Source organism: Phasianus colchicus, chromosome 2, assembly GCF_987193195.1.
Source record: "Phasianus colchicus chromosome 2, bPhaCol1.hap1.1, whole genome shotgun sequence".
NCBI lineage: Eukaryota > Metazoa > Chordata > Aves > Galliformes > Phasianidae > Phasianus > Phasianus colchicus.
The window spans coordinates 54,194,457-54,213,804 of NC_143437.1; the positions used below are offsets into that span (position 1 = coordinate 54,194,457).

A 19,348-nucleotide genomic window follows, 5' to 3' on the forward strand; every position below is an offset into this window, starting at 1 on the left:
GCAGGGACCAAAGCTGTATATTTAGTTGGTATGAACATTTTAAAAGTCTTGGGAGAACATAATTACGGGATCACCCAAGATTAAATTAGTTCTGATGAATTATTTAAACATCTAATCAACAAATGATGTAGTATAGGAGTACAAGTCCCAGGGGCTGTGACATAATTTGTGAACAGAGTAACCCTTCACTGTGTCCAGAGTGAATATTTGACAATACAGTTGTCAATCCTTCCACTTCTCTCCCTGTTAATAATATTGGCAGATTGTAGAAGTCCTTATAAGAAGCACTGCACAGAGGGAGGATGTACCTACATAAGATTCTGTTCCCTCCCTGTTTAGTGCAGCGGATGAGAAAGGGGAGAGAAACAGAAAAGTTAGTTACATTCTTTTCAGACTATTTTCCATCTTGATTAACTTCAAAATAGAATGATAGGCTAAGTTTAGTTAAGGGTCCTGGCTGCAGTAGTTAGAATAGATGCTAAAGTCAGCTTAGCTGCAGTGTTGCTTGAACTGGAGGAACACTTTGCTCTGTTGTCTGAGTGCTGGATACTGGCACGTAGACTGGCTGTAACTTTGCTCTGTATGTTTTCCCCTCTAGCTTCAGAGAAAACAGCAAAACAAACTTCCCTGTAGCCTTTTGGGGAAATTATACATGTGGAAAAATGATCACCTGTGGTCATAGCTGAAGTAGCCAGGGTGATGCTGTAAAGAAGGCAGGTTGACAGTGCCTTTTTTCCCCAAGCATTACTTCACAAGGGTAATGAAAGGATGAATAGCCTGTGCTTGGTTCACCAGTTTAAGACCTGGGATACTTTAATAATCACTCACTAGCTACTCTGAATATCACCAGATTTCAAAGGCTCTTCTCAGAGCAAAATAAATTTCAACTTTCTTCAGTTAGCAAGGCATATAGTATTGTAGTAATGTTTATTTGGCTTTCCTCTCTCATGCCAATTTCTGAATGGAAAAAGTTTCTCTGAACAAGTGCCACCTTTTTATTTATGTTTTGTTATCTAGGTCTTGCTTGCCTGGTTTGATGGTTCCATTTGTAGCTAATTACAAGTGTGGATGTTTACCTAGAGTTTGATGTGGCTCCCGCTGTTGTAAATTTTAATTTAAATGAAGGTTACTGAAATGTATTTTGACTTTAGGTACCAGTCTGATTTACTGGCAGATTCTGGGGTCATCCCATACCCCCCGGACACATTCATGCTTCACCTCCTCTGCTAGTATGAGTGAGGAACACACAGTCTCAAGTGGATAGGGGAAATATATCAACAAGCTCGTTGTTTCTTAATTTATCACCAACAAATAGGCAGTTAATGAACCTCAAATACCTCTTTGCTATATATCCTGGCTGTCTTCTCCCCTTTGCAACAGAGCACAGCTAGTTTAAATGATGATATCGTACACACGGCCCACTCTTCCCAGCCATTCCCGTACCGCCTGACGAACACGGATATCAGTCACGTGGCAAGTCAGCTGGCTGATGCATGGGAACACTGCTGGCTGGAGGGCTGTGAAAGTTTGGTCTGGTAGGGCCTGAATCTGGTTGAGAACTGTCAGCACCATGTTCGTCCATGCCTACAAACAAATTGGATACAAAAAAAAAAAAAAGACTCTTTAGAATACCTTTCTATATAGAGAAGTCTCTTAGATTAGACAGAAAAGGCATCTTATCGCTGCAGCTTCATGAAGAGGCCTCAGCAATACCAGCATATTAATTTACTGTTGACTGTCTGCACAATTCAGTACTGTATGCTGCTTTTTGACTTTGTATTTCATGAATCATGATCATTCTTCATCACCTATTATTTCATCCCATAGTGAACAAAGATTTAACGCTTTTACTGATTTGCTTACTCAGATGTGCAAATAAGTTCCTATTTAGCAACAGAGCCCAGTATTTCTGCTTTGGAATTAACAAAAAGCTTATTAAATAAAAAAGCATTACAAGTACTCTCACATTTTCAAAAGCCCTAAGTAGGCTGGAGCCCATAGCAGTAAGCAGAGTTCATTGTTGGCTGTTTTTAGAAAAGTGCAGTTTTGGCCACAGTCATAAAAAAAAACTCATGGAAGCTGTACTGGTATATACCTGATAAAACCTCCCCAGAAGACTGATTTTCTTTTGATGGAACAGAACAAGGTTTTTACCAGTGCTAGCTGCTGAAATATTCAGTCCTTATCATGATGATTTCTTTAGGTAAGGAAGACGAAGAGACTACTATTATTGTGATAAAAGCAACAGAAAAATATTTTAGGTATATTTTAAATTATTGCCATTATTAGCATTTTTTAAGTGTCCTACCTGTATCTGGGCCTCTGCATCCCTAACAGATATATTCAGGGAGCTGACTGTGGATCCTGAGCGTGGTCTCTTCTCTTGTCTTAGAATCTCTGGGCCAGCACTGAATGAATGCCTCATTTGACCTTGGTCTATAAGATGTTGTGGCCTCTGGAGTATGGGTGAGTCCTGCCCTCTGGAGCCCAGGAGCTCCCCTTTCTTTTCCACTTTGACCTCTTTGGTGAAGGATGTCATGGTCTGCTGCTGCTGCTTTCTTTTTTTGTATTCTGTCATGAACTTAGAGATGGTTTTGTCAGTGGCTATGGTGTAGATCTTGTTACCAGCACTCTCCCACCATTCTTTTTTCCTGTTTTGTTCTTTTTTCTCTGGTTTAGGACTTGAGAGTGGGGGTAGTAGCAGCATTTCTCCACTTCGTGGTGTTAGGCTGTCTCCCACTTGGTCCCTTATTTGACTCCGGTCATCTTCTGATGGAGTGTCCTTCCCAGACTGCCCTCCAGTTGATGGGGTGGAGGTTTCTGAATGAAAGGATGGTAAAATGAAGAACGGGTCACCTTTGAACACTGGAGGCTCCTCTACGTTATTCTCCAGGTCTAGGTGCATCTGGATGTAGTTGTTGCACAGTTCCATGCAGAGCTTATGAAGCCGCTTGATCAGCCATCCCCAGTCTGCATTGCTGACAGGCTGTACACTCAGAGATGGTATTCGAGCCCTCCACTGTCTCTTCTCTTTTCCCCGAGGAGGACTGACCTGGGCAGTTTCTTCAAAAATGTCTTCATCTTCTGAAGAGCACTGTTGTGATGAGTCAGTGCTTCTCTCATCGTCCTCAAAGAGGATCTTCTTCACTTGCTCTGCAGTGATGTTCTCCTGGTTTGTCAGGATAGCACAGATCAAAGCATGGAAGTAAATGTTGAAGCTCATTGCTGACTGGCGATACAGGTTGGCAGCTCCACTAATGCCAGACACTTTTTTTAGCAAGCACTTCAACCCAGGCCTGGTGTCAAACTCTCTGGCTGTTCTATAGGAGTCCAGCAGTAAGTCAAAGATGACAGCCAAGTTTTGCATGGAGATGTACCTGAGAAAACCAGCCAACTTGTTTTCTGGTACTTGTATTGTCATTTTCTCCTCTAAGTTAGAAGGGCCTTTAACAAATTCTTCCAGTAAGATGTCATATAAATTCTGGAGCAGTACTTGGTGTGACAGCAAGCTCACCACTATTGTCCTAAAAGGAATACTTGGTAAACCAAGTATAGGAAGGAAAAAAAAAAAACATAATTGTATGTTATATTTTTACTAGAAGTATGGGAGTATTTCATGTTTTAGAATCTAACATGAAAGATGTGTGTTAAAGGCCAAAATCTTAGAGCCTTGTTACAATGAATTGAACGAAGGTGAAGTTATCAAGAATGGTCTTTCAGCCTTCCTGGAAGGGATGATGCTTCCATGCGTTAAATAAAATAACTGACCACAGCAAAAGCATTAATGGAACTTTGCAGAGGCAGTATTAAAAAAAGCTCTATTATGTATTTTATACATAGATATATAAAATACTATAGCTACAGGTACCCTTAATATTTTCAGACTGCTATAATTAAGGAATTTTTTTAACACAAATTATGCAGCACTTTTGCCCTTGGGCCCTGAGAACATTTTCTATTTTGTTACTGAACTGAAAGCTAAGAATTGTTCTTAAAACTGCTCTGCTGGCATTTCAGCAAACCTTAACTTTGCCATGACAAATTGAGGCGTAAGCTAGTTTGCCATTTGCTTTCCATTTCCAATAACGTCAGTGGTATATCTCAAAAATAAAATGCAGAGAACCAACTAATAAAAAAAATCTTCAAAATCATCAGCAGTGCAATGGAACATGCAAAGAAGCTTAAGTCCTGGTGAATGTTTGCACTTACTTAAGATTTCAATTTGAATATTGAGGTCCTAGCCCTGTTTCTTAAATGCAATACTGGGTGATTCTCTCCTGCTGGATATTGTGAGCTGTTCTAGATCTCACTTATTTTATTTGCTCAGGGAACATATGAATGGCAGTCTCTCTCAGACAAAGTTTTCAGGTAATTCACAAATAATGTTGGCAGGCTTACAGGCAGGGGAGGTTAAGAAGAAGGGGTGGATTACAGTTAAAGCAAAACATTGGCAGCTTGCAAGTTAAAAATTATAAACTGTGAAGCCCAACTTAAATTAGTAATTGTAAACAAGTCTGCATCAGATTAAAGCTGTGATATTTCAAATAGAGTTGATGCGTTGTACGTATTTGTTTAGATTTAGGAAACTGTGAGGGATCACAGTTTAAGTAAGCAGCATTATTACCAGGTGAGGAAAAGACTTTTCACTTTGTAAGATGCTCAATTTGAGACCTCTAAAAATCTTTTTCCTTATGTTAATTGATTGGTAAAGCCAAACAAATGGTCCTGATGTTAAAAAAAAAACCAAAAAAAAAACCACCCCAAACTAAAAAAGACAGTCCTGGGACTTTTGAGGGCCTGACATATATAGAAGCTATAGGTCAGAAAGAACAGTGCTTCTAGGTTTAGCTTATGTATGTCAGCTTGCCTACTTACTATAGCTGTAGCTGTCAGTGCTGATATGGTGGTTAAAATTAAGTCATTATCTGACAGCAGTACAATCTTGATGATTAATACATACACTGGAGCTCCTTGTGGGGAAGTAGTTTTCTGCTGTAAAAAAATCATTAAAGGCTCTGACTCAGAAAAGCTCTTAAGAGTGCATATAGAATTAAATGTGTACTTGATTTCGAGAGACTAACCCCATTCCAAAAGCAGGAGCAGTATGAAGGAGATCTGCTTTTTTTTTTATAACAGCCATTAAGGCAACTTACTTACAAGGAAAATTCAAAGTACTACTCAATTAAAAAAATTATCAACAAAACAACAACAAAAACCAAAAAACTAGAACAGAACTATAGGTGCAAACATGATGCCAAAGCTGGTTAAGGACACTATTTGCTTATTCTGACTACTTTTTAGGAGGAAAAGCTCCCTTACCCCAGCTTCCTGTGAAACGATGCAGCATCGGGGAAACAAAAGCAAAAGGGAAAAGAGAAAACTCCACTAAGGTTAAAGTAAAACTTCAAAGGCCACAGTTAACTAGCGTGCAAGACTGGCATATTACTGTGCTGCTAGCAAGTAATATGAAAAGCGGTGACACAGTCAACTTTTCAGCCTTGTTTTGGCAAAGAATGAGTATTGCTGGGTAATATTTCCCCATTAGGGAATATGCATTTGCAGTCAGACAAAGAGCAGTATGAGATCATTCAGAGTTTGTATTAATTGCAAGCTGTATTTATTTAAAGACTAACTTCTTGCTTGCATGGTCCTTCCTTCTGACCAACCACAGAAGGGCCATCACATTCTGACTCCTGGTTACATGCAATAGTTCAGTTTTGAATGAGAATGCCTGAAGTGGTCCAGAAGCAGGTTTGGTATCTGGTATGAGACTGTTTAATATAATGTATTAAAAACCTTGCAATATAAACACAAACCCTGAATGCAGCACTAATTCTTGGCCCTGTGATACCATCGTGGTTGTTCAAACAACCAAGTGCAAGCGAAGAGAAATTTTCTTTAGCAGGATAAGACTAAGAGTCATGCAGACACATGGTTTTCTGAGGTGGTAAAATATAAAAGGTTTTCTTTAAAAATAAAAAATGCCAAGCAAAAACAAAAGTTGCCTAGATTAGTATGTTGACAGCTTTACAGATTTTCATGTAGCCTCTTTATACTGCTCCAGATTACCCATTAACCTATTTCAACCTTCTTAATCCAATAATACTGAATTTAAAAGACCAGTAAGCGTAGCAGAAATTATTTCGTTTGCTAGGTATCATTACAAATATAAAAGCACTTTGAAAGCCTTCTTCAAACTGGTATTTTTACACCTCTGAGAAAAAACATCTCAGTGTGAGAAAGGTTTTCCTAATATTTCCCATGAGAATTCTTTTCCATCTACTTTCCTTTAAAGCTTTGTGTCACCTCCTTCAGGTATTTGCAACCTACCAAGTCTTACTATCTATTAGAAACCTTTTTTTTTTTTTTTAAGAGACTTGTAAAAAGGCACAGCCTTATTCCCATCTCTGCCAGCCTGACAATAATTTTGCCTTGTTTTTAACAACATAATGTTCTCCTGAGAAGATATTTTACCTTCTCTGGGTATGCCCATTTGGTTTCTTATCTGGGGGCAGGTCAATGACGAGCACACACGACTGGGCATGTTCAAACCCCTCCTTGTTGCTAGGGGTCTTTGGGGAGCACTGAGTCTCCAGCATGAAGACCTAGAAAATGACAAATTACATAAAACAATTAGGTTTAGCATGTCTAATGGGTCCATGGAGGGCCTGACAGCAGAACTTCATTGTGAAAGATCTATGACAACTTTTTTTTTTAAAGTGATGAAAGGAAGCTACTACCTCTAAGTACCATGTATAGCAAAGACCTGCTTACACAGTTAGCCCATTCCTCCTAGAAAGGTTTGTTACTGGAAGGATGGTTTTCAGCTGCAAGGAGACAATGGACACAGAATTTGTAGTTACTTGGGAGGAAAGTAGGGAAACAACTCATTGCTGCAGCTTTGTTTCATAGCTTAGTTGATGTGTCAAATCCTCGCTGAGAAGAACTCAGGCAGTGCCTCTGAGGGGTGTCTCTTAGAGAAGCCTAACTGTTCCATTTCCTACTTTATGAGCTTTGCCTCTCTAGAAATTTAGTTTTAAAACACTTCTTTTGTTCAAACAAAATCTGCCACTGCCATGTTGTTTGTGATCACAAATCCTGAACATCTGAGAGATCTCAGATTTTCAAGCAGCATCAGGATATGATTAAGGACATGATTAAGTCAGAAATTGACACCAAACATCTGTTGGCTCTTTTGATCTAGCTGCTCACCCATGCAGAAACTGCCATATAATGACTGTAGGTCATTAAGTCCAGTTTGCTATATTTCAAGGAACTTGTTTCATACAAACACTTTCTCAAAATGAACAACATTCACTGTAGACAAAAGAACCCTGAGAAGTTTTCTCCCAGATTACTTTGTTGATTAGGAGTTAGTGATGATTTTTAAATCATTAGTTCAATGTCAACATTACCTTCTAATTCTTAATAACCTTCTTCTTTCCAGTCTATACTCATGTACTTATAAACACACAAAAAATGTATATTCCTCTTCAAACTCTGATTTGAGGAGTTGAACAAACCATTTTTCTAGTGTAATATTATAGTCTCTGTTCTAATTTACTTTTCTTGCCATTTGAATTTATCACTCATTAACAAAATTGTCAGAAATGCATATGATGTTCTAGATGAGTATTCATTGTGATGCTGTTCCCCTTTCTCTGTCAGAAAGGTTTCCACTGATTTATGTTAAAATTGCCTTTTTTAAAGCTATACTACATAACAGGCTTGTAGTCCTGATCAAATGCCTATGCATCTACCTCCAGCCAAGCATTCTCCCTAATGCCCACTTACAGGGTAACTTTTAATGTTTTTGTTTCTAGTTTTTATTACTTTTTCTCACTGCTACTGTTAGATATATGATACACGATAGCCTAGTGATAGAAAGTCTCATTCGATTTGCTCATAGGATTTGAGGACAGCTGTGCTAAAAATGTACTCAAAGAAAAGCCCCAAGGCTTCTCCAGCTTTCACTGAAATATCAGTCTCTACCTGTTGTGCCATGGCTCTGATTCTCCAATATTCAGCCTCAGCACTCGGCGAGAGGGAGGGGGCTGCCACCTTCACTTCACAGGCGTCTCCACTAAAGCTTTCAGAACCACTGTGGAAATAGCCCAATAGGTTCTATAGAGAAACACAACATCAGACTTTCACTGTGCGTTAAATTAAATCAGTGATTGTAGAACTGTTGAACTTGTTCATCTTTAATACAAAATTCAGAGTGGGAGGGATCTTTCCCAGTACTATCAGTGGACCACCTGCTATTCAGTGTTCAGTGTATTTGATGCAAATGCATTACAACAACTTACATAGTAGTGAATTAAAGGGAATTTTTTTGTCACATAGTGGTGGTTTAAAAAATAATCTGTATGGAGCATGCAGCAATTGGATCAAGTAAGCAACTTTGTTTTCTGTCTACTTTTAACCAATTCAGAAGAACTGGAACAAAAGGTAAGGATCTTCTGATTTCTTGCTGGTGGGGCAATTTAAAGTTAGTGACCACTGTTGTCTGTAATGTGCTTCAAAAAAAAAAAAAAAAAGATTTCAGTCTCTATTGTTGATCCAATGCCTTTCATTGTGATTAAAATAATTAACAAAGAAAACATAATCTTATTTTCCAGCCTCTGTATCCAAAACCTTTTGTGTGTGTGTGGGCACATATGCGTATGTGTGAGACAACTTGTCAAAAGTTAGGGTATAATTAGTTTTGACTGTCAGCAAAAAGTCAGTTTACCTTTACTGGCTCCAGAGTGGCAGAGAATGCATCCTGCAAGGCACAACATGCAAGCCTCCACATCTCTTCAGTAAAAACAGGTCCTGCTGTCACTAATACATACCTAAAAGGTAAGCACACAGGAAAACATTACCATAAGAAATAACTGAACAATTCTCACCTGTAATGGGAGAAGGTGGAAAACTAAAGAAATGGTCCATTTAGTAACTAGCTAATTATATTCAGTCTCCTAAGAATTAATAGTTGTTATCCTGACCCATTTTTTTTATATAACACTGAATTTTTGACTGCTTTTTCTTCAATTTTCCTCCTTAAACAAACAATCACCTACAGAACATATATAGAACTATATGTTCTGTAAGTATTTAAGGGAGTGCTTATTTTGACTGTGATTGCAATAAACTGAAGACTGTAAAGATATCCACACTCAAAGACCTGCGAATTGCCACAGAAAGCCCCTTAATTATTTTTCCTAAGTATTAATTATTGACTAAGTGTATACATGTATTGTACAAGTATTTTTACAGGAATGACACACATAGCAATGTCCAAAACTACAGGTTCTGAAGCAGACAGAAAACAGTTAAAAAAAAAAAAAAAAAAAAGGCTGATAAGTCTAAAATAGAGATATATTGCAGACTTCTGAGATGCTAGCCAACTTAGTCTGTCCACAAATACTTCAAAGGCTTTTTTTTTTTTTTTTTTTTTTAAATATGCTAACAGAGTGAAGAGATTGTTACCTGATACAAGAGCAGCCAACTCTGGAAATAATTTCTGTTGGTTCTGCTACACAGGCGACCAGCAACTTGAAAAGATCTTTTAGCATAGTATTGATCATATTTTCATAACCAATATCTGTAAGGAAAAGACACAAATTGGTTTTATTTAGCATCATTGCCTTTGCACTGCAATTAAAGAGAGTCTTGATATGCTTACTGCAATTCAGAAACTTTTCAAAACCAATTCTTTTTATGTAGATATCAGTAGAGTTCAGTTTTGAAACAAGCATCACGTCCTATTGAAATGAGAACAGTCCTTTTGAGGATAATGATTTCAAATGTGTAGGCTTCAGATGTACTAGAGAAATTCTGTTAGCTTCTGTTTCTGAATGTTATAGTTCCTTAAGACTGAAGTCTTGTTGTCTTCTTTTGGAAAGCGTAATGGACGCTGTGATTATTTAATTTTGAAGTTAGCCCTTGTATGAGCAACAGCCTGGACTAAATAACCTCCACAAGTCTCTTTTCAAGTTATATTTTTTCTATTTGTTATTAAAAAAGAAAACAAATTCTTAACCCTCCTCCTCTTGTTCTACACTTGAGCAACCAAAAAAGCAAAGAAATCACCTCCCCAGGTAGCTATTCAGTAACATGCCATCAAACGACTGTCAGGAGATTTGATAGTGTTAGGACATACCTGAGTGTATGAAGTTTTGAATGTGCTCCACAACGAGTTCACAAGAAAGGCCAATGGCATGCTTGAAATTAGCAGATGCCACATCCCAGTAAGAATGGTCACCATGGCTGCGATGGAGCCAAAGGGACATCGTAGGAAGAAGAAGATGTACAACTGCATAAATGCCAAATCCTGGGCCTTAAAATAAACACAATGATGGTTGTATTTTTTTTGCTTACACAGCCTACATTCAAGATACATTTCTTAATTCATTCCAAGCTTGAAGCCAGGGGTGATTCTAGAGAAGGCAGTTTCTGAAACTCTTTTTTATAGGTTAAGAGAAGGGTGCAGTTGTAGATTTCATTATGAGATTAGTTTTAGTTCTGAGTACATGAATGTTTACTCAACTGTGAATCTCCTGTGCTGCTCAGGGGGTCTACAGGACCGTATAACTTTATCAGTTTCCTGGACTTCAAGCAAATGTTTTCTGTAGCCGGGACACTGCCAGAATACTGCACCTCTTTATTTGTGCATGCAGGACTTCAACACACTCCTACAACATGCCTTCTGTCACCATAGAACAATAGGCTAACTAACTGGAACCAGAGATCCCATTCTCAGAAAATTCCATTGTATTTGAGCATGTCTGTGCAGCTCTAGCATGAAGAGTATCGCAGTTCATAGATGTGAGTTAGCATAATAGAAGGGACAGGCCATGGCTCCAGTGGCTCACAGTTTATCCTTTAATTACCAGGTGTCTTGGCAACATCCCGCAGCAACTCAAAGAGCAGATCCAGAGTTGGAGGTTGGTGCTGACGGGGACAGTTGGATATGGCAGTTGTTAATTCTTCCAGCAGAATAATCCAGACATTGATAAGGCCTACAAGTAAGAAAACAAACTTTAAAAAGTAGTGTGACACTGCACTGACCACAGGTGGAACGTGCCCTCAGAAGTGATGGAGACTAAGCAATTAAATAACTTAAAAGAAAAAGAAAGATCATAAGTACTTTCTCATTTCACTACTGTGGTATAATTGCAGAGGGCAATATCAGTTTTTCAAGATATTGTCTTCTTTTCTTTCCCTTTATTTAAGTTTCATGTTTTGTCTCACTCTTCCTCCTCCACACACCTTTTTCTGGTCTAAGTTTGCTATTCCCACTAGTCCAGTTCTTGCTTTTGTTTTTTTTTTTTAATGCATTTTCAAGTCTTGATTGACAAGTTAGCCAAAGAAAATTGAATCTTCTTTCTTAAAAAGCATATAAAATGCAAAGTCCAGTAATGAACATGGCTCCATGCACATCTAGTTCCTGTGTTCTTCAAACACCTGGTTAATCCACAACCCACACAAGCAACACAGATAACCAGGAGAATAATGTTCCTCATTTTTCTGGAGGTCATACCACTTTCTATGGATTTTAGTTCATTTGGTTCAACAGACCATGGCACTTAAGTTTGGAAACATATTTAAGCAAGTATTCTTTATCTTTGTAAACTTTAATTAACACTGACAATTTTTTCTGTGAAAGGAAGGGCTGTCAGCATCAACCTCAAAAGGCTTTCATTCCTTTAGTTTAGCTGTGGTTCCAGAAAGTACTTTTCTATTTGCTTTCAGACATATATTCGCTGTATTATAACATGTTAAGTACTCTGATATTTATTCATTTAATTACAATATTATTGCCTTCTCCCATGAAACTGGTTGCATTTTTCTCATATATGAGCTGTAGCTTTTAACATACAGAAATGGACAGGATCTGAACTCTAAGTTGTATGCGTATACAGACAACAGACACAATAAACACTGTGAAGTTTTTCCCCTCCTCTTTGCTTTCAGCAGTTGGCAAAACTTACAGTAACATGTAAAAGAAACGATTAATCTTACATTTCCTGCTTTCAATGCACTTACCAGTGTCATCATCAAAGTCAGAAAGGATGCACTCAATACCATCCTCACTGCTGGCTGACTGCTCCTGCACTCTTCGGGGCATATTAACCAGCCGGCCACTGAGGAAAATAGGTTTCAAGGGCATTTTGTAGATTTTGGCTAACAACTAAAAAATAACAATAAAAAGAGAGAAAAAAAATACATAAGAGAAATGTCATTACTTTTAGCTCTGTTTTACAGTAACTCCGTAAATAAGAATTTATGTCACTCTGGATGTGCTACTGTTAGGTTTTGAATGTTTTTTCCCCACATGCACTTCAGTTCTGAGTGCTGTTACCTCGCGGTTTTGACTGCTGTTAGCTGGCTCAGAACACATCAGGATCCTTCAGATTTCCAGTCTCTATCTATCTGGCAGTGCGTCCTCTTACCAACAGCCCTGTAGCAAATTCTATTGTATTCATGCATATTACCTAACCAGTGATGCAAAGCCTCAAGGTCAGGACTGTCTCCTAGGCCACGTTAGTACCTGTGCAAGATTGTTCACTATACCTGAGAACATCTCCTGAGGTAATCAAGCGCGGGAAGGCACAAGTCTGCAGATGCTGATCCTGATCCTGGCACACAGTCACCCATCTCCTTACAATCTATTTCCCCTAGGGATGGGAAAGGCAGCATTGGGAGGGACAGAAGAGAAACAAACGGTATTAGCCTTGTTTTTCATGCAGTTGTATTCTAAAGTCTGAATAGAACGCAGAAATCATCCTTCGTCTGATCTTATCAGATGACAACTGAATAATTCTCATACCTTGCTTTTTGATGTGAAACCACAAGTGGGACAAACTTACCTCATGAAAGTAAGAAACCTAAAAGAAATACAACAGCATTTCCACAGCAGGGATGCAAGTTCTCCTTTCTGTACTGGACAAGCAAGTTTATTCCTCTTTTGTAACAATAATTACAGTTTCAGTCTGTCATCACAAGCTGAATTTTGCCCCCCATTGATATAAATGGCGAAATAACTTAATAGGAAAGGAATAATTGCAGTTAGGTACTTACCTACCTACTAAACTTACTTACCTACTAAACCTTAATACCTCTGTGGATCCTTTGGCCTAAGTTGTATTCATATATATAAAGAAAAAAACAGTTCTCCTTTACTGTTTACTAGAAATTTTGCAATTCATATACAGGAAAAAATATACCAATTTCACAGTTCAATGAGAACTGTTTAACTGCAACAATCAAGGCAAGCGAAGGAACTTGTGGGTTGCATGACCCAGCATCACCTTTCCTCTGTTCTGAAGTTTGGTGAAACACCACGATTACACTGTGACTTGACACGTCTAGTCTCTGCTGTCCTCAGTAACGCAACAGAAAAATTAATGCTTATGATCTCAACCAAGGTTGAGAAATTGAGACACTGCCTCTCCTTTCCCTACCATACTCTGTATTACAAAGCAGGATTCTCATTTTTGGCAGAATCAAGTTTGACATACTGTAGATTAATAAAATATAAGGAAAATAGAAGTATTTACCCAGTCCTTTCACAAACTTCATAAGGCACATAATATAACTGGTGGCGGCATTGGCAAAGACCTGGATGCTGTCAGTGTTTAGAAATGCTTCAAAGACATCAAACACTGGGGCCTGGCGTTTCCCTGTGGAAATAACAAGATGAGGACTTTTCCCCATCCCCCATAAGAAGAATTTCAACAGTTTCTCAACAATTTAACTGAATCTGTAGGATCAATTCTGTTCTGGAAAGAGACAGAAATGCTCCAGTCATCTTAGAAGTAAAAACTAACATGCTTTCTCCTCTTTTGCTCCCAAGGTAATGCTGACTCCTTTCTTCACAACATCTATAAAAAATATCAGCTTACCAGTGTCTACACTGTGAGAGCAGGTACATGCACTCAGCAGTTGAGTAACATTTTTGTTTGGTGGAGCCTTAGTCCTAACTGTCAAAACAACACAGCAGTCACACTGAAAACTATTCTGACTCTTCTGATACAGTGACAAAACAGCTTTGTTTTTCCTAAGCAGCTAATCAGTCTTCAAAAGCTGTATACATTCACATTTTGCCACTGATCATAACAGATCTGAAAGACAAAATTTAGGAGGCAAGCCATATGCCTCATGCATGGCTTGTAACATTTATTAACCTGTAAATGCGGCAAAAGGACAGATTAAAATTATTTTATCCTTACTAGCCAGCTTTTATACTAGCAATCATCTCTAAGAGAGACGTAGGATCAATTGTAAAGCAAATATGATTTGTAATCAGCACTAGTAATTAGAATCCCTGTGATTGAGTGCTTGGACAACTACATGCCTGCAGTATCACACCAGTTGACTTTGATGTAAGAGCAGGAGGTTTCACATGGTAAGAAAGACAGTCGACACGAGAGGCGGTGACTGTATGCAGTCACTGCAGCAGGGCAGTGACAAGAACGCAACTATGCTCAGCACTCACACACGATCATTTTGCTCAAAAATATTCAAGTAGGTTTGAAGCATTTTTTTTCTTATTCTACTCATCTGCCAGAACTGAAAGGATAAAAAGGAAATTTTCTCTGCTTTCACTCCCAGCCTAATAAATCAGATATGTCAGTACAGTCTTAGAGTATTACACTGCCATTGTGAGCTATACTGTTTCAGAGCATCTATTCAGGTCAGGCATTTAAAATGTACTGAGTTATTTCTTGGGGCCCCAAGGAATTAAACTGGAAAACAAAAGCACACACATAACAGTCAGTGCTTAAGTCCTTACCCATAGAGTATTCTCCTACAAGGTACTCTTTAACCTCTGACTTATTGCCGCTGTGAACTGTTTCCAGGGCACTGAACAGGGGTCTCCATCCTGACTGGATCTGGGTAGAACACATTTCCACCAACTCTCCTATGGAGGTGACCACCTGCAAACAGTGTAGGAAAGGCTCAAAGAATAAAACCAGAACTGATACAAAGCTGGACCTGCAGAAGGAATGAGGAAGGCTTTAAACACATTGCTGGATATACTCTTTTGTCTAGATTTTGAAATCCAGATTTTTTTCTGGTTAGATAATTTAATTAAATCGCTTTAAAGCCAGATGCATTTCTACTAAAGAACTAGTCTAAGCAATAAACAGGTAAGTGCACAGGGGCAGAGTTCTGAAAACACAGTGCTTCTGCATTGTACAAAGTTATTCTCTAAAGGTACTGTTCTAATACCTGGTGTGCTAGAATCTTGGGAAACACAACAATAATTTGGTAGGTTTAAACATCACATTTGGGTCTGCTTCTGAGGGAAGACCTGACTGTGGAATAGGGCCACACATATATTATTTCACAACAGCTTTACAAAAGAAGAACAGTAAGCTACACTGAACAGCAACATGTCAAGGCTCTTTTGAAGTACAGAAGGATATCTGTATGCTATCATAATGCTGATTTAGGTAGGCAGGGCCCTCCTGAATTCCAGAAGATAATTGAGGGACACCATTTGAAGGGCATTTGGGAAATATTCAAGTGGACCAAGGGCATTCTGCTGACCATCCTTCTTATGGGCATGGTAGGTCAGATACAGACACCCCTATCAGGGCTGACTTGCCTGGTCTTGCACATCCTCATCACACAGCTCCAGCTGCATGATACGCTCAAAGGGGCGGAAAAGTGACTCATTAAAATGAAAATGAGAAGGCTCATTCCAGTCCGTCAGCACTTCGGTAAGGATGTCATGGATGAAGGAGACAGCCTTCCGAGACACATGCCTCTCCTTGTGACAGGCAGCCTGCAGGGAGAGGAAGAGTGTAAGACTTCGCCCAACCACAAAAGCACTTAATGATGCTGAATCCTAATGAGAGCTTCATCATGACTGTAACTAGGGAGCCCACTGCCAAGAAAATAGGAAAGTACTGGTATGGAACTGGGTGACTAAGACTATGAGCTGCTTAGGGTCTCACAGATGCATAAAGATTTGATGAAAATTGAAGGAGCAGACAGCTAAAAATAAAGAATAAACCTCACGAACAGATCTCATGTTAAGTACTACCTTTTGTTGCTATGAGGTGGCCATTTTTCCTATGTATATCCATCATATTTGATAAAAAGTGGCATTTGATCATGCTTATACTTGGCCATTAATGGGACTTAAAAGTGAAGAGAACAGATCAAATAGGACATAATGTTAAGGGCTGTTACATATTTCAAGAAGACCATTATGCCTTCTTCAGCTGTTTCAGCATTGCCATCCCTTGCACACATTCCCATTTTCTCCCCAATCCTACCTCCACCAGGTGAGGGGCCACCAGGCTCCAGCAGCGCATGAGGTGGAGCAGTGGGCGGGATTTACTCCTCACAATTCTGAGCATGGCATCACCAAGTCGGAACAAGTGAAGTGCACTTCTCCTGTCCTGGGTGGATTTTACTTCTCCTACAAGGGAGTAAAACAAAATAAACAGAAGCGTAAACAAAAAGCTGCTCCTTCATCTCTGGATGTCTAAAGAGAAATGTAAATCAGGTTCGAAACTTATAATACACAGCCAGAAAGAAATCAGTGCAAAACACAGCTTATACCTGGGTAGGTAAAAGAACAGGAGATAGACCCAAGCTTTATGAACAATGCAGTAAAAACATTTCATTTTCCTTTGAGTGAAGATTTTTTGGGAATGTTTTTAAGACATAAGGACTTGGAAAATAATGCATTATAATTCAATTATGATAACCAGTATGGATAAAAGCAGGATGTAAACAATTGATACTGAGAACCAAAATAACAGTTGTAAAAACCTTTGGTGACATCTACAGGAAAGAATATAGACTGCAGATTATTTTGCTTTGCTTTGTCTTTTGTACTTATTACCACACAATTGGTGAGAAGCAGAGAATTTGAGAAAAGGATCATGTGTTCTACAGCCACTAATACTTTCACTTCCTACTGAAAACAACTCATCTTCCTTTCCTCTTACAATATTTGAAAATACACTTCATTGTCTCACTAGAATATGCTATTTTAAAATATGGATATGCCACTTTCAATGTAAAAATATATATCCAGTTAATTGCCCTACCTTAATGTGAATGTCATTACTAGCTACTGTTGACTTACTGCTACATATAACGCTATCCTTTTTTTTTTATATTAAAAAAAAAGCAATTAGAGACAAGGAGGAACCAAAAAAGAACTAATTTTTATACTGAGATAATATTAAGTAGCATCTCAGGGAAAGGAGAAACCAATTAAGTTGGTTTTCACGTCTGCCACAGGACAGACAACTTTTTACAGGTTTTCTACTGTAAGGTATGTGCTTCACTTTGCTGGGGAAGAGTAAGCAGACAACTCCCACTGCTGAATTTTTCATTTCTCAAGTGCATGCTTCATTTGCTATCACTCATTTTATGAACACTTCTAAGCAAATGTCCTTTGAAGCGTCTCACAGCAGGGGTAGATGTGGTCCTTGTCTAAAAAAAGTTCTCCATCTTTTCTAAAGACTTTGCAGTACTCCTACAGAAAGATCTTATTAGAATAAATATTGTTTTCTTTATACTCCAAAATTCCAAGTGGAAAAATTAAAACCTTAATAATACAAAGCTAATCTTGCAAGCAGTACAGTTGTATGTGAGACAAAGAAGTCTGTGTTTCTGTTGTTTTTTTTTTCTACCTGGCATTGCTAGGGAGTAATCAACAGTATCTGTGACAGAATGGAAAAGTTGGGCCTGAGAAGCCTTCTTGAGCTGGTAAAGGAAGCCTGCCAGTGCCATCAAATTTAACTTATCAGCAGCATCTTCAAAGAGCCTGTGAATAAAAGAATACAAATCAACTGGAAAAATTCATGATATGGAGACTTAAATGTGTTTGCAAGAGGAAAACCTTTACATGTACATAACTGCTGTGCGTTGCTTCTGGCAACACACAGGAAGACCTTGATCCAGAAATATTATTAATTGGAGAGTGGTAGAATGTTGTAGGACCAAACAGAACCCTTCCAACATACAAATGCAGCACTACAACAAAAAGTTACTTTTTCAAGGAATCACCACTGTCCCTTAAGTATCTTAATTGCATAAACAGCTCATAAACAATAATTACAAAAATATGCTCAGCCCTCCCAACTTACATCATCAGAGCTTCACTGACCATAGCAGTTTGCTCCATCTGAAAAGTCCTTTAATATGACAAAGAAATGAATTTAAGTCTTAGATCTAAAGCTGCTGCATCTGAATTGCTATGTAGGAATATAAACAAGAGCCATTATTTTCAACTGCAATGAGCTCTTAAGATTTAAGAGATAAACCTGTACCCTTAAAATTTTGAACAGATTGGAGGCAAGTTTCCATAGAATCACAAAGAAATTTCACATGGTACAGCCAGAAGTTAACACAGCCATGATTTCCTGGTTCTGCTTTTCATGAAAAACTTTCTGTTGTTCTGACAGTAGGAACTGCTTTCCAACTGACACTGGTCTTGTAACTCAGTCCCTTCCTGTCAAGGCACAACACCTATTTTTTTTTGGTCTGCTTTAATGAGCAAACAAAATAGATTAATTTACATGCAAGCAATAAAACAACCACTCCTAGGATGCATGTGATTTACTGGCGGATTCAGACATACCCAGCCCAGTGCTTCCAAGAAGCAGGGCAAGTACAGCAAAGGTGCAGAAAACCAAGTCTTTTAAGTGCTGCTGGCTGTGATATGTAGCTCCCTTGTGAAACTCAACTGAAGCAAGTGGCTGCAATAGGCGTACAGATCAGGACTCACTGTATCGCAGAAAGGTCCATGTTGGTCTTGTTTTAGGAGCAGAGAATCTAGTGGTGCTTTTACCTGTCTGCTTGTGTGGAGAGTGTGAGAACGGCCTTGGCAGCACTGGTCCCACACAGCAGGCTGCCTCCACGGAAGTCAAAAGCTCTGCCCTTACTGCTCTCCTTGACAAGTTCCTGGATGGAAACTGGCTGAATGACAGGATTACTGCTGAGGCTGGTCTCCTGCTCAGGGGTTTGTTCCTGTGGAGTCTCTCCCAGCTCAGTGTCTGAGTGTGGGCCTCCAGGTGCCTGCTGTGACTGGGTGATGGTAAGGCAGGGCTGGGATGTGCCATCACTGAAGTGGTTGTGCTCCAGAGTGCTGATGTACTCACACACCCTGAGAACAGAAAGAAAAGATGGATTAATGCCACAGAGCAACAGCTCTTGTGTCCCTAAATCAGAGGACTAACTGAAGAAATGCTTGAATCTCTACTTAAGTCAGAAGTACAGTGTAAACAAAACTCTCAGACACATCACAGATAGTCTGTTGTCTTACGTCCCTTGGCCTCCCATGTCCTCATATAGCAAACAGCCTAGCTGAGGAACTTGAACGGCCATT

General features: G+C 38.9%; 1 protein-coding gene across 5 annotated transcripts in view; it reads right to left on the reverse strand.

The window, feature by feature from the left end:
- Positions 1–1,334: 1,334 nt before the first annotated feature.
- The window catches only part of ARFGEF3 (ARFGEF family member 3), a 76,412-nt gene continuing 58,398 nt past the window's right edge, over positions 1,335–19,348 (reverse strand). For all 5 annotated transcript variants that reach the window (XM_090135720.1, XM_090135719.1, XM_090135718.1 and 2 more), the window contains 16 exons: positions 18,812–19,126; positions 17,652–17,785; positions 16,278–16,423; positions 15,602–15,781; positions 14,783–14,927; positions 13,548–13,670; positions 12,562–12,665; positions 12,034–12,178; positions 10,878–11,006; positions 10,148–10,324; positions 9,475–9,589; positions 8,735–8,837; positions 7,993–8,124; positions 6,475–6,605; positions 2,309–3,536; positions 1,335–1,584 (listed from right to left, as the gene is read on the reverse strand). In XM_090135720.1, the coding sequence (XP_089991846.1) occupies positions 1,393–1,584; positions 2,309–3,536; positions 6,475–6,605; positions 7,993–8,124; positions 8,735–8,837; positions 9,475–9,589; positions 10,148–10,324; positions 10,878–11,006; positions 12,034–12,178; positions 12,562–12,665; positions 13,548–13,670; positions 14,783–14,927; positions 15,602–15,781; positions 16,278–16,423; positions 17,652–17,785; positions 18,812–19,126 (3,499 nt within the window). In that variant the 3' untranslated portion in view covers positions 1,335–1,392. The remainder of the gene's footprint in view (positions 1,585–2,308; positions 3,537–6,474; positions 6,606–7,992; positions 8,125–8,734; positions 8,838–9,474; positions 9,590–10,147; positions 10,325–10,877; positions 11,007–12,033; positions 12,179–12,561; positions 12,666–13,547; positions 13,671–14,782; positions 14,928–15,601; positions 15,782–16,277; positions 16,424–17,651; positions 17,786–18,811; positions 19,127–19,348) is intronic.